Below are 24529 nucleotides of genomic sequence, written 5' to 3'. Positions count from 1 at the left end.
ACTTCAGGAAGGGAGAGGTATGTGCATTATTAACACTTATGCACCAAATCATGATACAGCAGCCTACTTCCGCCTGTTATACCCCATATTGGCTCATATTGAAATGATACAGTAGTATAGGAGGGGATTTTAATTGTACACTGCGCCCAGAACGTGATAGATCTGACAATAAGCCACCACACCCAAGCCCTGCGGCTAAAGCCTTAAATACTTTGTTACAAGCATTCCATTTAGCTGGCATATGGAGGACCCTAAACCCGCAAGCCCGAGGTTATTCCCATTACACGGCCCTCAAAGATTTATGGACCAGACTAGACTGTGTCTTCACAAGAGATGAGACTTTGGTTGAGTTTAAGACCGCTGAATACAAAGCACGGGTGCTATCAGACTAAGCACCGTTGGTGGTCACATGGCAGGACTCTCCCCCTAGGGCACGTATACCGATTTGGAGGCTCAGAAGTGAATCTCTGAGAGATCCAATGTTCTGGGAACTCCTGAGAGAGGAGGTGAAAGAGTATTTCACAATCAATACAGGGAGTGTTAAATTGACGGGCACGTTGTGGGAAGCCTTTGAAGTAGTGGTAAGAAGGACGGCGTTAGCTAAAGTGAAAGGAATGCAGACTGAAATTGAAAAGGATTTGTAGAGGGCCGAGACCAAAATAGAAGTCTTAGAGAAGGCAGGCGACATGACCAAGGACTGGGCCCGAGAGGTCCCCCGACTGCAGCAGGAATGTTAAGGCAACATGCTGAAGGGGATCAGCCGGGACATCTGTTGGCCTGGCTGTGCAAAAGTGAACATAAATGGGAAACGATAAGCGATATCACTGAGGGAAACTGGGAGGTCCGTAAGATGCAGGATAGCATAAACAAGCACTTTCAGTAATATTTTCAAGAGCTATACATCGAGACATCGGCAATATAAGCCTTAGATATAGATGAAGTTCTGGAACAGATAGATCTACCGCAATTAAATGCAGAGACGGCAAACCAGTTGGAAGCTCCTATAACCAAGGAGAAGTTATAATCTACCCTCAGAGTGCTCCTGACTGGTAAGGCCCCAGGGACGGATGGATTACCCAGCGAATTCTACAACAAATACATAACCGATGTAGTATCCCCGTTATTGGCTATGTTGAACGAGGCACTGGAAACCGGCACGTTGCCAATGTCGTTGCGAGAGTTGGTGATTGTTCTGCTATTGAAGCCTAATAAGCCAGCCGTAGACTGCAGATCATATTGACCCCTGTCTTTGCTTAACCAAGACAGGAAAATACTAACCGCCTTAATGGCCAACAGGCTTAAGCTAGCAATATCTAAGCTAATGCACCCAGACCAGTCAGGATACGTCCCAGACAGGAATATCACATCTAACTTATAGGTTACACCACATCATTGATCACACCCAAAACAGTTCAGGTATGCATGCAGTATTCTCGTTGGATGCGGTCAAAGCATTTGACTTAGTCAGATGGCCATGGCTGTTGGCGGTCCTGCAGAGGTTTGGCATAGGGCCCAGATACATAAAGTGGGTGCAGTTGCTGTACAGCAGCCCAGTAACAAGGGTTTTAGATGAGAGTCAACATCTCGGATGGATCAATGGCTGCTGGAGAAAGGTATGAGGCAGGGTTGCCCATGGTCACCTATGTTATTCATACTGACCCTGGAGCCACTAGCAGCATATCTTAGGAAATAATATCATGAAGCAGACATAGCAGTAAGGACACCGATAATCTGATTTCTCTATATGCTGATGACATGTTATTATACTTGGAGAACCCTGAAACCAACTTTCAGTATATCTTGGACGTGCTTGAGTGATACGCAGAATTATCCGGTATCATGATTAATGCACAGAAATCTTGCTTATTCTCCCTAGCTGGGTATAAAGGGAAATCCCTGAACACAGTGGGAAGTGAACTTATTTAGATATCTGGGAGTGGACATCTCTCATGAGCCCAAGATAGAATACATACAGAACACAATGAAGAATACATAGAGAACACGATGAGAGCGGTAGAAAATATTGTGAAATCTATGATTTTCTGGGCCACGTTACCGTTATCTCAGTGATGGTTAGGGCAGCACTGTTAAAGATGGTGGTACTCCCGAGGCTTCTACGTTTCTTTACTAGCATCCTGTCCAATATACCTAAAGGTTTTTTCAAGAAACTTGATAAAATATGCTGTAGTTTTCTATGGCATAACTTAAGATGCAGGATGGCACTGACGAAATTACATAGGCCGTGTGATCAGGGAGACATTAAAGTACCCAACTTTGAAGCATACGTGCCAGCTGCAGTACGTTACGAGCTGAATGTCGGACGAGCAGTCCCAAGAAACGTGGTTTCTGCAGGCAGCATGCGCCCCATTTTATCTGAAGGAGGTAGTATGGACGGCGCTGCAGCGGGTCACAAAGCTCCCACTGTTGTTGACACTAGGTAAGACTGTGGCATAGGGCCATACGCTTTCTAGAAAAGGGCACACCCTACTTCCCCCCCCCCCCCAGATCCCACTAGTGACACTAAAAGAGGAAGCATCACAACTCAGATTACATGTGGGAAAGTATTGGGAGCCCACGGAAGTGCTAACGGTGGGAGATTTATCACGAGAGGGCAGGCTGCTGGACTTTGGAGCACTCACGGCAGAGACTGGTATACATGGGGGACAACATGTAATATATGCCTCACTCTTCACCATACTAAAGCAAAAATTGCTGGGAAAGTACGGGCTGCTGGAGGTAGACGAAGGGATAGAAACATTTTACGATATTTCAGAAGGTGGGCATGCAGTGTCAAGAATAGATGAGCTAATAATGTTGCAGAGAGGGGACATATAGGTGCAGACTAGTCTTAGTTGGGAGGCGGACCTGCAGGAGAAATTGACAGACACTATGGAGCAGAACATTGGTTTATCATAAAGTGTCCAGGAACGCGAGACTCCAACTAATCCAACTGTACATAACGCATAGGGCGTACCTAACCCCGGGGAGAGTAGCCAAATTTAGCAATGCCACTGAACAGTCTTGCCCAAAATGTGGATTAACTAATGCCGGCCTGGTACATATGTTCTGGGCATGCAAGAAGATCCATCAGTATTGGGATGACATAACCCTGGCCAAGGTGGGTATAACATTGGACATAGGATCCACCAAGGCCTGCATGCTATGTATTTTTGCACGCCCAAAGAGGGCAAGACACATGAACAAGCTGAAAGACCTAGTATACATCCCAGCGAAGTGCCGGATAGTAATGGGCTGGAAAGCACCCAAAGGCCCAGACATAAATCGGTGGTGGAGCGGCCTCCAGAAATGGACACTGGCGGAAACGACAGTGTGCCAAGGGGCGGTCCGCAGAGGCCAGGGGGAACAAAATGGTGATTTAGAGTCCTGGAGTCGGATAGTGCAGGAACTGATGGCCTTAAGGCAGGGGTCTGCAACCTTTGTCTCTCCAGATCTTTAGGACTACGTGTTCCATGATTCTGCGCCATTGACTTTGCTGGATGGGCTGATGGGAGTTGTAGTCCAAATCAGCTGGACAGTCAAAGGTTGCAGACCCCTGCCTTAAGGTATGCCTAAGCGCAAAGGGTAACAGAAGCCCTGTCATAATGGGTGGATTAAGGCAACGTATATAACGAACAGTCAATGCAACGAGAGATCAATGCTGGTGAAATAGGCTGGGGCGAGGGAGGGGTGACTTGGAGGGGGGTACACAGATGCAATTCTTATGTAAATGTATATGGAAGTCTTTGTTATATTGTGGTTAAGAAAATAATAAAAATTGTTTAAAAAAAATGTATACATTATGCCACAAGGTCCCAGGCCAGGTTTATGGGGGGGATCATTGCTGATTCATCATAGAATACAACTGTTTTTTCGACACCTGTACATGCAGAAAGGGTGTTTTCGACGGAGTTCATGCTGGGAATGGGAGTCCTTGTCTCCAATAGAGGAGTCACTCCCTTGAGGTCCCTCTTGCCCAGGCCCCTATGGAGCGTCTTGCGTAGAGGACTCACCTCCCTATCCTCAAAGGGCATTTGAGCTTAGGACGAGGGATCGACTGAATATATTATCGCAAGATGGCAGTTTCAGACCTGTGTGGTTCACATGTGTAAATGCCTGGATATCTAAGGTAAGAGGCATTGAAAGAAAAAATGTAATCGATCGATATGTGCTCAAAAATACATGCCTTGCCGATTGGTAGAGTAAAACTCCTGAGATACCCTCTCCTCTAAAATGGCTTTGCAATTTCAGCCTCAGTTTTTAAACAAATCGTTGGTGGTGTCATCAACTGGCAGAACACTCTGTTGTGTTGGAGTTATGGCCGCATGCCTTTTGTAATGAGGACCAGTGCTAAGGGGTGGCTGCATTCAAAGTTAACGCTTGCACACACACTGTGCAGACATTTTATCATTTTACTTTACCCGTGTCTACTTACAGGGTATTGCTTGTGATGGATTGTGAGCAGCTTTCCGTCAGTAATGTATCGGTGTAAGCGGTCGCTGTGAAAAGGCATCATAATTGTCCCTTTTGGTATCAGTACTTCCTCTGTGGGTACGAGAAGGCAGTGCCATTTGCATTACGGCATCTATATTCTTGTCAATTTAGATGTGTACAAGATATGATTGACAACGGCTGGCAATAAGGATTTGGTTTTGTACTTCTGTGATGTCACTTATTTTGTTTGCCTGCCGAAACGGAGGGCAGTCTTAAATGCCTAAGGCTACACATTTCAATATTGGCCCGTCACCTAAAATCGGGGCGCTGTTCTGTTCAACTAGCACTCTGAGCACCATTCATTACTATTTTTTAAGAGCAACACTTACAGGCTGTTGTGCGTTGCAGCAATACGTATCGGTCAATCACTAGTCAACTAGTTTTCTTTAGTTTTAAACATGGTCAAGTTGTGCTTTCCTGAGCTGTTTTATCATAAGCAAGTAAGCCTATGTTTCCAGCAGATTGAAATCCACCCCTCTGAAGGTTGCGAATAGTGATTAAATATCAACGTTTTTGGAATGTTTGTATTTTTTTTCCTGTATACGTTTTTATTGGCATTTGTTTAAACAGTACTTGAAATAAACTATTTAACCAGATTTCCTGTGTTTGCAGTGATGGTGCGGGTCTGGGGATGTTTGACCATAGTTCTGTCCATTGGTCGCAGTAAATTGTATGTTCCGTCTCATTTTCCCAGTTGGCCATGAAGTTTATTTCCCCTTCTTTTCTCCCCTCTTTAATTAAGCTGTATATTGCCCCTAGTATGTGTTTGTGTATTCCTAAAGATCGCAGTGAGGGGTGATGGGAAGTTGGTAGTCTTGGAGTGTTTTGCCAACGTCCCATGAGTTCCCTAACACGGTTTCGATTTCGCTACAGTACATATTGTGGGGTCTGTCCTCCCAGGGCATCCAGACTACCTCTTCGAGGCGCGCCCCCACCACTGCCCTGTCCATTTCTCTCCACTTTTTCTCTTGATCGTCCCTTGACCAATCCCTGATGAATCTGATCTGTGCTGTGTGGTAGCAGGCTTTCAGGTCTGGCTCACCCAGACCCCCCCTTGTTTCTGGGTGGTAGCATCACCTTATCTGAAATTCTTCGTTTTTTATGATCCCATATGAAGGCTCTAGTGAGTTTTTGAATGACCAGGAAGAATGACATGAGGATTATTTATGCATATAGTAGCTTTGGAAAATTCCGGAATGCAGGCCACTGAAGCAGCAGCTTAATCCTGCAGCTGCTGTGCCCTCTTTTTCAAGATATATAATTGATGATTATGAGCTCAAAGAAGAAAATGGAGGTGGCAGAGAACCCAATCCCCAAGAAACCAAAGCAGACCACAGAGATGAATGAGACTCCCAGCTCCGAAGACATCTATTCTCTGCTGTTGAAGGTGGCTCATGATGTTGGTGAAGTTAAGGCTTCTATGGCTGAAATTAATTTGAAGGTGTCCCAACTGGATAACCGGGTCACTGACTTAGAAAAAGGCTCTAGTGCTATGGGTACAGAAATCGCAGGTAGCTTCAGAGCATATAACAATTTGAAAGAATGAACTCCAAAAAGAAAAAGAAAAGCGCTTGGACTTGGGTGTAAAACTACGAGGTATAAATCTGAGATTGATGGGGATTGAAGGAAAGGCTGAGTCGGACAGTATGGTCTCCTATGTGCTTCAGATTTTTAAAGATCGCTTTAATTTTGGATCAGCTGCTATCAGACAAATCCTAATTGCTTTTGTTAACACAAGGACAAAAGAAAACATACTAAAAGCTGCCAGAATTAAAGGAAACACCAACTACAAAGGGAAATCAATATTTCTTTACTCAGATTACCCCAAAGAGACTGCTGATGAGATAATTTAAAGGGGTAAATGATTTGACCAAAGAACTGGGGATTGAAGAGTATCTGAACAGAGCAAACATTATGAGACTGTCTGCCAGATGGTGAGCAAACTACTTCTGACTCGAAAGTGGCACTGCAATGGCTGGAAATCATCAAAAACTACTCTGCCCCCGGATCTATTATGATTTTAATGGCTCCCTGCTCCTGGCTGGTGATTAGGACTTGAGTTCTTCTTTTTCTTTATGTCTTCAACTTATTTTTATTTTTGTTGTTGGACTGTAACTAGATCAAAAATGCTTTTTTAAAATGACGCCGTTCAGATCTTTCAGTTAAACGTTGTTTTAATCGAATCATAACAACGCTATGTCAAAAGCTCTTTGTTCTGCTTTGGATAACGCCACGTAAAATGCCCACAGAAAAGGACCCTTGGCGTGAACGACGTGCTCTAAATCAGCTGATAGGAAGTGTTCGGATGTTACGATGCACGGAGTACGCAGCTCTGTTAATGTTTTGACCTGGTGCAGGATTTATGACAATGGGAGCGGAGATCGGATGAATTGTGAAGCTGTGGAAGAACTCCTGTATGCAGCTGATTGTCAGAGTCAAAAGCTACCCTTGTCATTGACGCCCAGGAGGTCCCCCTATATTGGCAGTGAAACTAGACTAGTATGTACTAGCTCATACAGATCACCAGGTGTAGAAATGTCTAAAACAAATTTTAATCTCTTACATATAGACACATTTAAAAATACATATGTGCTTAAGTGGTACATGAGGTATGCGTAACACAACAACAACAATATGCATATCCGTGGGTTAGTAGGCAAAACAAAAGGTGACAATTCATGTACTGCTGCATCAACTAACAATACGCAATGTTTGTCGACACACACATTTGTGGTGTTTCTGGTTCAGTGAGAGAATGGAACTGTAGCAGGGGCTGTATAAATTGGACAGCACTGTACACCGAACTGTCGTCAGGACGTTGATTCTGATGTGAGGAAAATTGAATCAAGGTATGATGTGCACCTAGAAAGAGTGGTAGAGGATTAGTTTTAAAAGGTGATCAAGGAGTGGAAATACACAAAGCGGGCACTGTGGGAGGGGGACCTACCTAAATTAGTAAGAAGTCGTCATGGCATAGAGTTGTTTGTAGTTTGCCGACTGTCGTTTGTGCAGCTGGTGTTGTTGTGATCTGTGCCATCAGACTCTGGTATCTGAATAATATCCAGATATAATTGCGTGCTTATAATAGGTTGCCGAAACATATTAGTAGGAGAAAAGGGGGGGGGCAATACCTGGGACCGGATCGATGAAGTCCAAAGGTGTGGTAATGGTCCAGGAGTTTGGTCTTCAAAAGTTATTCATAAAGGAAGCGAATGGATGCTTGGCACTGCCTGGAAAAAGTAGTCCAAGTATATGAATACCTATGCAATCCGGCTTAGAAATATTCCGTGCGGAGAAATAGCATGGTGGTGTTTACAGTGCACAGCAAACGAGACCGGGCCCGTGGGTGAAAATGGTCCGTTCCATTAAATGCAGGTGTGAGCGCAGTCAATATTGAAGCGATCCGTGCTCGTAAAGTGATCAGAAAATCAGTGTTTCTTGAGCCTCCAGAGGACTCCGGTCTATTGAAAAGAAACCGAAGCGCAAGATGATTCAAGTGGCAAAAGCGTTTGTGCTCTTACAAAGTGGGGGGGTGGGGGCTGGTCCGAAAAGATCTGTGCTCATTATTTAAGAAACAAGTGGTGCCTTACCCGCGAGGAGTGCTGTATCTGCAGGCAAACGCATTGTCTCCGAAGCGCGCATGCGTTCTGTGGTATTTTGCTTGTGTTCAAACCCTCCAAAAAAAACTTTATTGCTCACTATGCATGTTGTTAATGGGCACAGAATGACGTGTGTGGATGACGCGCCTATATTTTGTTAAAATTGAATGAATCAGGACACAGTCATGTGGTTGGTTTAATAGGAAGTGTTGCAGACTAAGAACAGCAAGCCATATTTCAGAGCAATGGGGCACTATAATTTGATACAGAAAGCCACAAACAGTTTTTGTTGTTAAAGTATGGCGGTGAAACACCAGAGTCATGTAGGATCACATTAGTTAATAAAAATATTTGCACATTAGTCTGATTATTGTAAGGGCTATGGCATATTGAGTGAGTTCCAAAGCCTGGTGGAACTAGCTTATGGCATATCAGGTGTTTATAGTTTCTTTCAAGCAGTTTTTAACAGATGTAAACAGATGATTGCAAAACAAGTATACTTATTGTGTATAGATTAGGGGGACACAGAAAATGAAAAACACTGTTAAAGTTGACACATACTCCTTTGATTTGTCAAAAAGGAGAAATGTTTCTACATAGATGAACTATTGGTCCATTGGGTCTGGTCGAATGACACGGAATGACACGGTGTAGAGGACACATTTGCTAGGAAAATAAAATGTTCCAACACTCATTTGAAATATTGACTACAAACAACCCTATGCCATGACGCCTTCTTATTAATTTAGGTAGGTCCCCCTCCCCCAGTGCCCCCTTTGTGTATTTCCACTCCTTGATCACCTTTTAAAACGATTCCTCTACCACTCCTTCAAGGTGCACGTCATACCTTGATTCAATCTTCCTCATATCAGAATCAACGTCCTGACGACAGTTCGATGCCTCTAATAGTGCTGTCCAGTTTATAAAGCCCCTGCTACAGTTCCATTCTCTCACCGAACCAGAAACACCACAAATTTGTGTGTCGACAAACATTGCGTATTGCTAGTTGATGAAGCAGTACATGAATTGATTGTCACTTTTTGTTTTGCCTACTATCCCACGGATATGCATATTGTTGTTGTGTTACGTATACCTCTTGTGCCACTTAAGCACATATGTATTTTTAAATGTGTGTTTATGTAAGAGATTAAAATTTGTTTTAGACATTTCTACTCCTGGTGATCTGTATGAGCTAGTATATACTAGTCTAGCACTGCAAATATAGGTTGACCTCCTGGGCGTCAATGACAAGGGTAGCTTTTGACTCTGTTCTCCATTTCGCTGTTACTACCTACCCCTCTAGAGTCAGACCCCCTTACAAAAAAGAGGGGTTCTGCCCCATATTTTCCTTATACAGCTGATTGATGCAACAAATCCAGATGTCACAAATAATTCAGCTGATCCATGCTGCCACTGTGTATGCTGCAAGGTAACCGAGCGGGAGTTTAGTTGTTGTTTGACATTGTGACGTAAGTCTCCAAAGGCCGTAGGACTACTGCTTGGCGGGATCGGCGTCTCTGAATATATTAAATAGCCGGCGTTCTCGACAGAAGTGAGCACAGCCTGCGTGGGGACACATATTGCATGCTGTCCTTGAGGATTGTATTCTGCTCATGCAATGTTTCTGACACAGCGATGAACGCTCCATTTTAACTTAATTATTCAACGGCTTACACAAATAACTACATTAATGCCCTGCTCAGGAATCTGTTTTAGTAATGTCACAATTTATTTTGATCAATACAGCAGGTTTATACTAAAGTGAGACTCACTTAGTATACGTTAGTCCTTTATGGTTACACAAATAAACTGTGATGCATGTCGTTTCTCGGAGGAGGGTTTGTTTATTTACTTTACTTTCCATGCCAAAACGAATAGTACGCCCAGATATATGTGTAGACATGTGACTTGATCTTAGTGGTGCAGCTGAGATCAATGTAATATTTACATCATCTTGGGATCGCCTATGAGACCACTTGTCAACATGCTGATTTAACACATGGAAAACTAACTTTTGAAATTGCATTAAAGCTTGCAATGTAGTCAAGGTTCCCTGAAAGTACCGAGACATAATAATACCTTGATAAAATGTTTTTATTGTGGTATGTACTCATTTCAACTCAGACTAGTTGGATGGTTCACAGAGTTAGATACTACCTCAAGCAACATTTTCATGGGACAATTCTATATTAGTTGACTTAGTCGTCCTTGCTTCGATGGTCAATTTGAACATCCAGTTGTTAGTTGGATGTAAGATTGAACTGTGTTTGAATGCAGATTTCTTGAAATGGCTTTAAAATGACAATATGTCTCCTGTTTATTCCTACGCTTGCACCTTTAGGGGTATGGACTTTAAGTCTGTTTTCTGCTGCTGTTTTAACGATGGATTAGGTTGTAAAACAGAAACATCTTCCTCTACCTTCTGAGAACCTAAATAGACCTGCTGTCATCTTAACTGGCTTAGGCTCATCGTGATGGCAGATTTATGGATAAATGAATGACTGAGCAATTGCTCTTTGGGTGTCACATCCTGAGTTTGTCAAAATGGCCTGCACTGGTGAAATGTACCGGGGTTGGTAGAATTTTAGCCTTCTTGATGACTTTGAGGTTCTTTGAGTTTTCCAACAGTCTGCTTGATGTCAGGAATCATGTGCCTAATGGGAAATTGTAAGTGAACTAACCCTCTGTTCCCTTCTCCTCAGATGGGTTTACTAGGCTTCCATGAAGGAGAGATTGCAATGTAACGCTAGGAACAGATATTCTTGGTTTTAACTGTCTTTATTGAACTAAGGATTTACTTAAGTACTTCTGGCCCTATCTACATAATTTCTCCAGATGTGACCAACCATATGCCAAAGTAAATAAGTGGAATCTTCCGTTGGACCAAGACAATTTATGGGGTTGATAATAATTCAGATTTATGTTAATGGGATCCACGTTACTAACGCCAGAAGGGTTATTCAAGTATTTAAATTTAGAGTTAGTACATTAGTATTTCAAATTAATCTAGAAGTATACTGAATTGAGTTTAATGGCAGCCAGGAAATATATTGGAAATGAAACTTCATCCGATTGATCTGTTCTATCTATAATAATCAGACTTCTAATTTGATTTAGTTTTTGCTGATACATTATGGACAATACTATTTTGAATAATATTAATAGTTGAGAGAGTTGGGCGGAGGTTATGTACGAATGGACTGTATTAAAGCTGTATATCCTTTTTAATCTTTGTCTGACAACTTAGATATTTAGATGTAGTAGTTGGGTATGTTTTGGTTGCAGGCTAGGAGCGAATTGAGGGAGATACATGAGATTTAATTATTTCGAATGATGATAGAGTTCAATTAATTAGGAGAGGAGCCTGGAGGATCTTTTAGAATGTTAAGTTTGTATAACAAGTGGAAGCTGGAGCGGATAGCTTGCATTTTCTTACAAGGGTGGGTTATAGGGTTTTTTGCTTTTGTTAGAACACAGACTTGTGAACTTCAATGAAAGTGGGGTGAAGAGTGGAAAGATGATGAGAAATACAGGAAACTATATATTTGTGTGGTGACTTGGAATGTAAATGGAATCAATAACCAATTGAAAGAAAGATACTTAACTATCTAGATGACATGAAAGCAGACATTTGTTTCCTACAGGAGACTCATTTGATGCAAGGTGAATTAACCAACCTAAAGAAAGAATGGGTTTTAAAGGTATATGGTTCCTCGTTTAATTCAAGGTCAAGGGGTGTAGCAATTTTAATACGCAAGAAAGCACCATTACAAATATAAAAAGAATGTTCTGACAAAGAGGGCAGAATAATTGCTCTGCGGGTGAATGTTCAGGGTGAAATTATGACTTTATGTAACATTTATATTATGCACGATCAGTCGATGATGGCTCGTTCTTTGGGCGTGTGGCTCAAATAATACAAGATTTGAAAACTTCAAATATATTATTGGGTGGAGATTTTAATGAAGTTTTGGACCCTAATATGGACAAGAGTAAGTGCAGATCACTGAGAAATAGAAACAATCACTACTTGTCACTTGAAGCTCTACTCGAGGAACATAATCTAAAAGATAATTGGAGACTAGAACATCCGTCGACTCAAGTGCTCATGATAACTTTTCAAGATTAGATATGTTACTAACGGCAGATAAAATGGCGTAGAATTATAAAACCAAGAAAATTGGAAACATACTAACAGACCATGCATTGGTAGAAATGTAACTGAATCTAGATTTTGAATGCAAAATAACTTTTACATGGAGAATAAATACTTTGATCTTGAATGATGTGAAGATTCTTGAGAAGATCGTCTCTGAGGCAGATCACTTTGTTGAAGAGAATCATACCGGGGAGGTTGAGACGAAGACAGTGTGGGAAGTTTTCAAGTGAACTATGAGAGGACTGTTATTGAGTCTTTCCAGTAACAAATAAGAGGCTTGATAAGGAGAGCCCAGATTTAGATCTACAGATCAAGAGTCTTCTAGAGAGATGATGAATGGACCTAGGCACTTGGAGAAAATAAGAGTTACGGAATTTCAAAACTTAAATGAACACGATACTAACAAAGAGCTGAACAAAGTATATATCAATTAAAGTGCTCTTACTTTGAAAAAGGAGAAAAGTGTAATTGATGGTTGGTGCATTGTTTGAGGAAAATGGATTCTGATAGAGCAATTACACATTAATGATATTTTAAATAATTACTACAAAGAATTATACTGCAATGAACAAACAATATCTAAAATAGGTGAGCATTTCATTGGGGAGTTGGAGATCCCAAAGATTGTGGAGACAGAATGTAAAAATATAGCGGAAGAGTTGACGATCGAAGAATTGAGGAGATCAATCAACAGACTAAATTTGGGAAATGCACCAGGGCCGGATGGTCTGCCGGCCGAGTTTTATAAGATTGTATCAAATTCTGTCCTAATGTTAATGAAAGATATGTTTGAAGCATCACTGAAGGATGGTCTATTACCGCAAACGACTAGACTTGCTATATCATCAGTGTTTAAGAAGAAAGGGAAAGACTAGGCTCAACCATCAAATTACCATCCCATCAGTTTTTAATAAATACTGATTAATAAAATGTTATCAAAAACCTTAGCTATGCGCTTAGAAACTTTACTACCAAAACTAATTAATGAAAATCCATCTGGATTTATTAAAAAAGACAGGCTTCAATTAACATTTGAAGACTTATTCATACGATATCACAAGCCACAGACTCTATGGATGATATTGCGGTATTGTCCTTATGATGCTGAAAAGGCGTTTGACCGTGTTAATTGGAACTATCTATATATGGTGCTATTCAAAATGGGTCTAGGAGAGAGAGAGATTTATATCATGGATTAAATTATTGTATTAACCAACTGCTGACATTAATACAAATGGATTGAGATCTGATGTATTTGAACTAGAGTGGGGGTACTAGACAAGGATGCCCTCTGTCCCCTCTCATGTTTGTCATTGCAGTTGAACCATTGGCCATTGCAATCGGGCATGAAAAAAGGCTAAGTGGGATAAGTTGTTGGGGTGTGGAACAAAAGCTTTGGTTTTATGCCGACGACGACCTCCTGGTATTAAAAGATTTAGAACATTAATTAGCTGTCTTAATTGAACTTATGTCAAGTTTTAATGTAATATCAGGATATAAAGTGAATTGGATGAAATCGGAAGTGATGCCCTTTCCTGTAATAAACTCTGGGTTACTTCGTTGGGTTTTATATGGTGCCCGTATAGGATGAGATACATGGGTATATGGTTAACACCAAAGATTGAGAAAATGAGGCAGGAAAATCTAAAAGAATTGTGTGAAGGATTCAAACTGGATCTGGAGAGATGGAAGGTTTTAAACCTTTCCCTATGGTGAAGGTAAACACCTTAAAAATGAATTCAGCTCCTAAAACTGACTTAGTACTTGGTATGCTATCGTTGAAAATAGGCCCACGGTACTGGAAAGAGTTTGATAGGCTCATGCAGAATTTTATTCGGGACAATAAACCTCCTAGATTAAGACTATGGAAGCTACAATTACTTCTTGAAAAGGGTGGGCTTGGTGTCCCAAACTTTCATGCTTACCATTTGTCGTTCATGGCACAAATATTTTTTTGGTTTGCTTCCTGGAAAAAAATCTAAATGATTGAGTGATAACTGAAGCCCGCTTTGCAGGGCCATTATGCCTTGGGCAGTTATAACAATCACGTCAAAACCGGGGTGTACGACTAATCCTACAACTGAATTTTTAAGGTGTTCCTGGAAAGAGCTAACAAGCTTACTGGGTGTAGATGCTCTTAAGGCCCAAGATGCTTCAATTTGGGCTAACACCCGAATTAAAGAAAAAGGAAGACATTGTTTTGGCCAGAATGGTTTTTGGGTGGAGTTAGGTGGATTGGGGATTTGCAGAATGATGGGAAATGGTTTACGGCAAATGAAGTTAAGAGTAAATGGGATATAAATAACTTCTCAGCCATGGACTACAGAGGCCGAAAAAGGCTATCGGGAGGTCTACATTTTGACATTTTTTTCTGTCCGTATCAAAATGGGTGGAGGTGGTTTGGCAAGCAGAATCTATAAACGTATTGTCTCGGGATATAAGGAGAATGATCAGTTGCGGATAGATTGTAGTAGCGGACTCGATGATAACATTTATTCAGAACAATGGTTGACTATGTGCAATAATGTCAACCTATGTTCGATTAATTTGTGTGAAAGGTCCAGACAAATGCACATTTTGAATAGAGTCTACTGGACTTCGGAACGTTTATATAAAAAGAGTTCTTTCGGAGTCGAATGAATGTTGGGGATGTGTACATCCGGTTGGAAAATTGGAACATATGTTGTGGGATTGCGGGAGAGTGCATTCATTCTGGCACAGTATTGATGAAATATCAGATGAGATACTGGGAATGAAAATTGCTTATGACTTCAAAACATTGATCTTAGGTTGTGATGAATTATTGGATGATTAATCCACATGCCAGAAGAAATGGTTATTTAGAGGGACTGCTATAGGAAAGAAAATGATTTTGAGAGGGTCGACATCAAGAGTGTCCCCAAATGTCAAAGATCGGATTGATGAAATGCACAAATTAGCTGATAAAGAGAGTGATTTACAGGAAAATTAAAAAATATTCTCTTTTTGAAAAGATTTGGGGGAAATTCATGGATTCATATTAGTCTCGTTCTTTGTTATTGTGATTGGGATGGGTTGGGAGGGGGATGTATATATTGGTGGTTTATGTATATAGTTGAACGTTGTTTTTTTGGATTTATCGCATTATGTTTAACTTTGATTTTGGTTAGAGTTTAAGTATAGTTATTCAATGATTGTAATTGTTTACTTTATAAAATGAAAATAAAGAATTTAAAAAGAACATATAGCATCTTTGATAGGAGGACCATTTTCAATACATTCATCCTTCCCAACCAGGACATGGTCAGAGGGCTCCAGCCTTGCAGCACATTTCTAGTGTACCCCAACAGGGGAAGGGTGGGGTAGTTTGCATTGTATAGCTGGGTTACAGTTTTATTTATATGGCTTCCTAGGTATTTTAAAGTGTTGGGGGCCCAAGGGTATGGAAAGCTGGATTTTAGTTATTTTTTCCTTTCCAGAGGTACTAACATGTTCAGTATTTCCGATTTGTTTCTATTTATCTTTAGGCCAGCGACTTCTCCGAATTGGGCTAAAACTTGGTCCATGGCCTGGAGGGATTTCCCTGGATTTGTCAATGTTAGTAGCATGTCGTCTGCAAACGCTGCCACCTTGTGTTCCCTTCCACCGAAGGGGGCTCCCACTGTATCTTTGTTCTCTTATCTTGTTCAACCGGGGCTTTAGGTGTATGGCGTATAAAAGTGGGGACAGAGGCCAACCCTGCTTCGTTGCTCTTGCTACTGCTATGGGGTCCGACAAGTCTCCATTAATTAGTAGGCGTAGGGAGGGATTGTGATAGTTGGCGGCTTTTTTGGCCATAAAGACTTCCCCAAAGCACATTTTGATCATAGAAATTTCCACTTCACCCTGTCAAAGGCTTTTTCTGCGTTTTGTATGACTAATAGTGCAGGTATGTGTGCTGTATCAACTTTTTTGACTATCTGGGCGATTCTTCAGTTGTTACGTGCATTTGTCTGCTTCATATGAAGCCTGACTGATCCTGTCTATCATCTTGGGGAGGAGGTGTTCCAGACGGTTTGCTAGAGTTGTTGTGAAGATCTTAGCATCTGTTTTAATGAACGCTATCAGCCTTTATGAGCCGTATTGTGACAGGTTTTTCACTGGTTTTTGGCAGCAGTATGACTTTTGCCTGTTCCATTGAGGGTTTAATCGCTCCCCATGGCCCGAGCCTGTTCAAAAGGGTGATAAGGTGGAGGACAAGGATGTCCTGGAATTGCTTGTATAAGTCGGTCGTCAAACCGTCTGGGCCTGGGGGTTTATTGGGTGGGAGTGACATGATGGCTTTGCAGACTTCCTCTATGTTGATGTCTTTCTCTAGTAGGGCCCACTCTTGGCCTGATATTTTTGGTAAGCTACAATGTTTCAGATATTCTATTTGGGACTCGCTCTTTAAGACCTCCGTCCTGTATAGGATTGAGCAGTATTTCGTAAATTCCTTCGTAATGGATGCTTGGTTGGATCTTTGTTCACCCTCTGCTGTCCTGATTTTTTGGAATGTTCCTATCTTTTTCCTCTTTTCTCAGCATTCTTGCTAGGAGCTTGTCTGCTTTATTTGCTTTCATGTAGTATCTCTGTATAAGATGTGTTAGTGCATGTTCGGCAATACTAGCTTGTATGATTTCAATTTGGCCCTTAATCTGCCTGTATTGCCTTCTGATCTCTCCTGTTGTTCCTGTTGTCCCAACTGTCATCCTAAGCCGAACTACTTTCAGTTTAGTTTCTAGGTGCTCCTCTAGGAGTCTGCGCTCCCTGTTCCTTCTGGTTTTTATTGCTATTGTTTTTCCCGTGGTTTTGAATGCATCCCAGACCATGAGTGGGCTTATTTCCTGATCTGGTAGAAAATCTCTATTCCCTCCTGTAGTTCCCCTTTCAGGGTCTCATCTTTGAAGATGTATGCTGGGTATTTCCATTTTCATAGCCCCAATGGAGTTTGGTTCCTTCTAATTTTCGTTGTGATGGGGGCATGGTCAGATAGTGCTATTGCTCCTACTTCTATGTCCGTCACTTGTCCTAGCGAGGATCTTGAGACCCAAATATAGTCTATTCTTGATGCTGAACTGTGTACATACGAGTAGTATGTTTAGCCCCTCGTGTCACTCTTTTCCCTCCAGGCGTCTTCTAGTGATAGGTTGTCCATTTCTTTCTACAAATTCTTGGAGGGTTTGTTTTGGGAGTAAGAGATTCTAGCGCTCCTGTCCCTATCTGTGTCCCATGCCATATTAAAGTCCCTGGTGAGTATTATTCTCCCCTTCGCGAATCCCTCACGTTTTTTTTAATGTCGATTGGATGAATCAGTCTTGTCCTGAGTTAGGTGCATATATGGTGTCCAGAGTGGCAATCGTTTCCTTCCCCTGAAGGAGTATGGCTACGTACCTCCCTTTGGTGTCTTTGTTGACGTCTAGGACCTTGTGGTCTATCTTGTTCCTTACTGCTATTAAGACTGACCCCCTTTTTTTGTCTTGTCGTTTGCTTGTTGGATTTGGTTGTAGCCTCGCAGCCGAATCCTATGCTCGTGTTTCTCTTGTATGTGGGTTTCCTGCAGGGTGATCAGGTCTGGGTTTTCTCTCGATAGATGGTGTTCTAGTGTTTTCCTTTTTAGTGGCGAGTTTAGACCTTTGATTTTTAGTGATAGGACTTTTAGTGTTGTATGCTTAGCCATTATTTGGGGGTTTACTAACTGCTAGCCTTAGTTTGCAAATGTTTGTATTTGCTAATTGGCTGTACGATCGAACCTTGATTTTTACATTTGTGTGTATTTGAGTTATCCTGGCACAATTTGAAAAAGTAGCTTGATAATTTGTTCACAGACTACCTTTTTATTTTTACAGGTTGATTCAAGACTCATGAATGGGCAACACCAGCAACTGAATGGGCAGTCACTCCCTTTTTGTCTTGTATGCTGTAGGAAGGTGTCCCACATTGACAATGGATTGCTACCCACCAAATCTACAAATGGATGAATAAGTAGATTTGGTTTTCCACCAACCCTGGCACCACCTAAAAGCAAGTCTATTTTCATTCTATGGGTTTACGTCCTTTACTGAAAACACGTCAACAACATGGATACGAGTTTCATTGATAGTCCAGTTAGGCTGGTCATTAAAGCACCCAGTCAGAAATATGATGATCAAACAATTGACTGTTTTTTAGACTGGACTGTTGAAAATTTAAAACATCATCTTTCTAAAGTGTATCCTAGTAAGCCGGTAAGTCTTTAAAGAAATCTATTGCTTGTAGACATACATATATGTAATTGCAAGCCATGTAATATGTTTGCTGCACATGTAATAATGATTTGTAGTGGTCATAGCTGGTGTTGGTAGGGACTGGATAGAATATATCATCAGAAATCTCTTCTTGACTTGACAAGTGAGGCATCAAGTAAATAAGAATAACGTTTAGCAGGCCTTCCCCTTGCATTCTACCTGATACTACCTGAACTTCAGCTGGTATCATGCTGCTAAGACCCAAGGAGCTGAGCTGGTACACACCTTCTTTGCTGTATCCACTCCATCACCATGCCCTCAGGAGAATTGCTGGCTGACCCAAAAAGGTCTATGTTCCATTCCATCATGGTGGTCCCCTGCACTAGAAGACAACTAGCACCATTTAAGCTTGCAAACCTACTTATAGCATCAGCATGGCCAGAGACTGAGTATTTCAACGATGGAACATTGGCAGTGATGATTGTCAATGACTGGGTGAACCCATGATAGCCACCCAGTGGTTGACAATCCTTGTTGCCAACGTTACATTTTTCAGATTCCTTGTGCAATAGGATTTCTGGTATAGACCAAATATCTCTGAAGTAACAATTGTGTACCGTGTCCAATAATAATTTTAAAAATATTTCTTATTACCATATTATACAGTTAGCCAATGCAAACTTTAATACCAGTCAAATCAAACATTAAAATCGTTGTCGCTAGACATGTGCTGACTCTTTGCATTTGAATCTTTCTAAATAAATTGAATACCTTCTAAAAAGATTGATTTACAAAATAAAAAATGTTCATAGCATGTTTATTTATTAATGATTTCTTTTAAATTTTTCTTTTGTAAACATTCTCAAAAAAGCAATAATGCAAAAATACACAAATAACAATCACTCATTGACATTACATGAAAAGCCTGAATGAAAAACCAATAACCTGAAATCTAATTTGATAAAATTTCATTGTCTAAAAACACTGCACCACACTGTGATTTCATATAAACCCATTCATCTCAATCACTTCCATCCTCCTTAATAAAAAAAAATTCATACCTGTGCAAAAGTGCAATAATGACCATTTGGTTAAAAAATACCGCCAGGCCTAACCTTTAGACCCTTAATGTTAGACGTTGTTCGTAGCCCTCAAAAATACATCACTTGTTTTTTCACCATGTGCTATTGGCATATATTGCAGCCATTCTAATATATTGAATTGCCACATCTTTATATATAATGCAAGAAAAAAACCCACATTTTTCTTCCTGAAGGGATTTTAAACTGTTGTCGTGTCGACTCGAGTTTCGGGCCGGGCTTGAGGGAAGTGTCATGCCAAGGCCCTCATCAGGACAAAAAAGACGCACTTAATTTTAGATCACATTGGTGTTTGTATTCATGTTTTTTTCCATTGAGTTCTTTATTTTCTCTGTGTATTCCTTGCTGCAACCAATGCAAGAGTGAATACATGCCACAGGGAAAAAGAGAGGAGAAAACATACATATCTCGGTGAATCTCTTGAAGCAATAATGCATTTCTAATAAAAAAAATCGATCTTGAACCATAGACATACTTTGTTAATAGTGCAACATTTTAACACTGCCACACCTCCAAGAACAATCATGTGTGATGGTTTGGAAGTCTATATACTATTGCCATTTCCTATTACAGTTTGAACATTCTTTAAAAGACATGGGAAAAGAAAACCCTTCTTCCTGTCTAACTGGAAGGGTTGTAAACTAGCCAGTGTCCTAAAGCCATCAAGGACAAGGGTGCCCCCACGCAGAAAGAAACAGTCAATGGACCTGGGCTCGGCAAAATGCATATCACTGAGCACACAATTCAAAGCCCACATTGCAGCATCAATAAGACGAGAATTAATATCATGTGGTGACCACAAATCACTAAACAAATGGCAAAGAAGTAGTAAATACGAAAATCTTGTCTCATGGCAGTGTGTCCAAGATGATGGCTATGTTCCGCCAACGAATAGTAAACAAATATTATACATGCTTACTGATTTTCACCCATGAACATGCCCCACAAATCGCTGTCAAGGGCGTCCCTGTTGGACCCACTGCTTTTGAGGTGTTCTGACGGAGAGTCTGCAAGTAAGTGCAGCTTTCGCAAGGTGTCTGGCAGACTCCAAGCAGTCTTCCCCACATAAACGACATTGCCTACATTCCCTCGGTATGTTTGACCCAGGCCCCCACTATCTCATTAGACTTTACAATGTTGAATTACAATTTTAAGTAGTCCCAGACCACTGTGTTCGCCACAAAACTTTCAATGTTTCTCAGTAAATGTTCCTGTATATAGTAAACTCCACAAAACATGCTGCATGTTTTTTGTAGCCAAGTCAACAGTTAGCTGTTTGCGGTTCTCCATGACCAGCCTATCCTTCATAAACTTTTTCAATTTGCCAAGGGACCAACCCAAAGCAAGGTCATGTGCCTGGGGTACACCGCATTTTCATGATATTGCTAGATGGCATATGTTTAGCCCTAGACAAAATTACTTCATGCATAATTGCAATCAGTGTGTTAGCTGGGGCGTTTGCCAATTTCCAAATCAAAGTTTAAATTTGACAAGAACTGGCACAATGCTGAATTTGAGTTGGATCATTTCAATCGCGGTACGAGGAGGCAGTCTCAACAATCTCTTCAGAATGGTACGTTCCAATTTGGGCAACTCAGCAAAATGTGTACTTGCCCAATTTTCAGCCCCATAGTATCTATTATTTTATATCTTAGCATATTATAACTGGATCACAGTACCTATATAATATCCTCTGCCCTTACGAGCGAGGGAACCAATGGAACCAGCTATTATTGCAGCTTTTAATTTCACTTGGTCTAAGTGCTGTGCCCCACGTAATTTTATTATCCAAATTGATGCGCGGATATTTATACTCCGAGATTGTTTCAACTGCTACCCCATCCATCTCATCTTTTTTACACTTTTGTTTGTTGGCCGAAAAACCATCATTTTAATCTAGGCAATGTTCCCAACTAAAGAATTGTGGTTGGTATACGTTTTTAGATGGTTCAAAGTCGACTGCAAGCCTCCTGGAGTTAAGTCCAGGAGAACAAGTTCCTCCGTATAGCCAAGCCATTGCAGTGGGGTATCGCCTAACTTTGGGGTAACGGACAGCAGGTTAAAAATGGCATCTCCCAGGTCAGACAAATAAAGGTTAAACAGTATGGGCACTAAGATACAGCTTTGCTTGAGGCCTTTCTGGGTTGGAATCCAATTTGTCGTCCTGCTAAGTTGATCCATATGGATCTTCACCCTAGTTTGATCATGCAGAAAAATTATATTTTTTAATAATCCTAGGGGGATGTCCCAGACACGCAATTTTCTCCATAACCGACATCTGTCAACAGTATGGAATGCAGCAGTGAAGGTGATGAAAGCCACAAATACCGGTGGTTTGCCTATCATACACACCTGCTGTATGGTGGTGATAAAAGGTGAACTCTTGACAGAGATGTTATAGCCTTTGCGAAACCTAGTTTGGTTGTATGGGATGATGTTACGAGAATCAGCCCAATTCTCAAGCTTGGCCAACAAAACACAAGCAAAGATCTTTTCAGGGGCATCTAACATCGCTAATAGGCGATAGTTGCGTGGGTCGGCGTGATTTTTCTTTTTTCAAAACTGGGCTGAATTTATACTGTCGCGCCAAGTAGTGGGAATGGATTGAGTCACGCTTATCCATCGCAGAAGCTAGTGCAAAGCCTCTGCCCATGCTGCAGGATTGTTCTTAATTAGCATACTTCAAATTCCGTCTGGGCCAGGGGCCGTAGAAGACTTACAAGCCATTATAGTGCTATAGATGTTGTGGATACTTTGCGAAAATATCCAGCTAGCATTAATCTCCACCCCTATAGAGTTATCACTTTGCCCCACCGAAAACCTGCTCTACATGAAATGCCCAGTTCATCTCCGAAACACTGTTAATGTCGCTACTCTTAGGTGCATTACCATTTATGATCTTCCAGAACCGAATATTGTCATTAATCAGAGATGAATGTACCAGTTTCCGCCACTGAGAGCATTGAATCCCAAATCTATTCAGTTTGAGCCATTTTGTAATAAATATTTGTAATGGCTATTACCTTATGAGGGTGGTTTAACGGTTCAAATTCCATATTGGCTAATGATGCCAGCTCTTGTAAAGCTCTTTTCTCTTTGTCAAATATGTGGTGGCGATAATTGTTGGGGCTAATCCCAACTCTACGATGCGCTAGGGGCTTAACTATGGAGCAGATTATAATCTTCTCCGTGCATGATTCATAAAGAGTTATACCTGTGGCTAGCTTGGTGGATGTTATTTTCCCCAATAGATTTATACACCCGCAGATAGGCATCGAGTGCGTCATGAGATGCAACCAATGCCTGCCCAATCCTGCTGTCACTCCAGGATATTCGATTTAGTGATGCATTAATGTTCGCACATGCAGTGCAGAGGAGACTGGGGGGGCATTGGTTGCATCTCATGACGCACTCGATGCCTATCTGCGGGTGTATAAAAAGTTCAAACAAGCAACCGAGGGATAGTGATCGCTTTCTTGGTGTTGGCAGACACGCATGTCTTTAATCAAAGAGGGAGAATTGGCTACAAAAATGCACTCATTTTATTCCCGATATGTGTACATTTTGGAGGCATGTCCGAGGGATAAGCACCATTTTCCATAGGGAAGCCGGCTGAATACCGCTGGCTAGCCCAAATAGTACCCTGCTGACACAACTTGTAGATGCTAGCAGGCTACATCAAAGGAAAAGAGAAGTCATTTTCCCCTTCCCACCAATAGGGAGTGTCCCGGGGGATCCTAGAATTAAAGTTCCCACATATGACGACACAGGTATCTCCCTTCTAATTATCCATAAATTCCTCTATGACCCTAAAGATAGCAGCATAATCATCCTTATATGGAGTGTCATATATGTTTACAATAAAGGTGTCTTTCCTGTACGAATGGACAAGCTCCCGTGGGTGGATGCACAAGAAACTTCCACGAGGCCCAAAGGTAAAACACCCAAAGAAAGACCTCCATTTGGATGACCCATAGGCCCTTGAATAGCTAGTCGATTAAGCATAATCCACCCATCGATAATGAGAGGGGTTGTGAGCCATGGTTCTACGTTATTTCGTCGACCACTTTTTCATCGTGGGACTTTTCATCGCCAACCCTTTCATCGCCAACATTTTTATTTATTTTATTTTTTTATTTATGGGGGGGCGGCGTCCCCCCAACACCCCCTTACTTAAATAATCATACCTCAACCCGCACAAACACCTCCCCTAAAAAATCTTTTTTTTAAAAAATGTTGCCGATGAAAGGATCGGCGATGAAAAAGTGGTCGACGAAATGTGTGTATACCGTGAGCCATTTCTCCCGGAGCATGATCACATTGAATCTATCAATATGATCCAACAATCCATCTTGATCATACAGATGACAATGGCCATGCATATTCCATTTTAAGAGCAGGTAGGAAGAACTAGAGTAATCGCTAGGTATGTGATAAGCCACGCTGCTCCACCATATTGGCCAGTCATGCCCAGTGTAACTTATCCCCCTTTGGTTGATATTGGAGACTTCACCTCTCGTTGGTACTTCCTTTAAGGTAGTTAGCACACGGGTTTGCGGGCGGCGGGGCTGCGCAGCACAAGAGACAATGCCGCCATTAAGCTTGCCACCTGGATCATTAAATGTACTTCCCAAGTTAGCATCCACCTCAGTAAGTGTTAATTCGTACCCTCGTCTGTAAAGGGAAGAACAGTGGTCCGTGATATCGTGAAGAGTACCATCAGCATGGAAGATGACTATTGATGTAGCGTATTCAACATTTTCACAAATATCCACAATACGAATGTCGCTACTGTTGATAAAACAATTACAGAATATAGGAGTTCCATCAACCGTGAGCCGTTTAGGAAAAATCTTTTGCTGTCACAAAAGATATTTTGTATTTGTAGTGCCTTGATTTTAGTACCACATGTTTCCACCAGAGGCACAGGTAGAGTGTTTTGCAAAGTTACTCCTG

The 24529-nt window shown here is 41.3% G+C and overlaps 1 protein-coding gene across 4 annotated transcripts in view; it reads left to right on the top strand.

The window, feature by feature from the left end:
* The window catches only part of HERPUD2 (HERPUD family member 2), a 1113814-nt gene that overhangs the window by 92783 nt on the left and 996502 nt on the right, over positions 1-24529 (top strand). For 3 of the 4 annotated variants that reach the window (XM_069613247.1, XM_069613249.1, XM_069613250.1), the window contains exon 2: positions 18096-18473. In XM_069613247.1, coding sequence (XP_069469348.1) covers positions 18327-18473 — 147 coding nt within the window. In that variant the 5' untranslated portion in view covers positions 18096-18326. Of the gene's footprint in view, positions 1-18095; positions 18474-24529 lie in introns of those variants that run through there. The other variant, XM_069613248.1, reaches the window with a different exon arrangement.

This window comes from Ambystoma mexicanum, chromosome 5p (genome assembly GCF_040938575.1).
Source record: "Ambystoma mexicanum isolate Mex_15411 chromosome 5p, UKY_AmexF1_1, whole genome shotgun sequence".
Lineage (NCBI taxonomy): Eukaryota > Metazoa > Chordata > Amphibia > Caudata > Ambystomatidae > Ambystoma > Ambystoma mexicanum.
The sequence above is the reverse complement of the archived record's forward strand: the minus strand, read 5'-3'. Positions and strand labels throughout refer to the sequence as shown.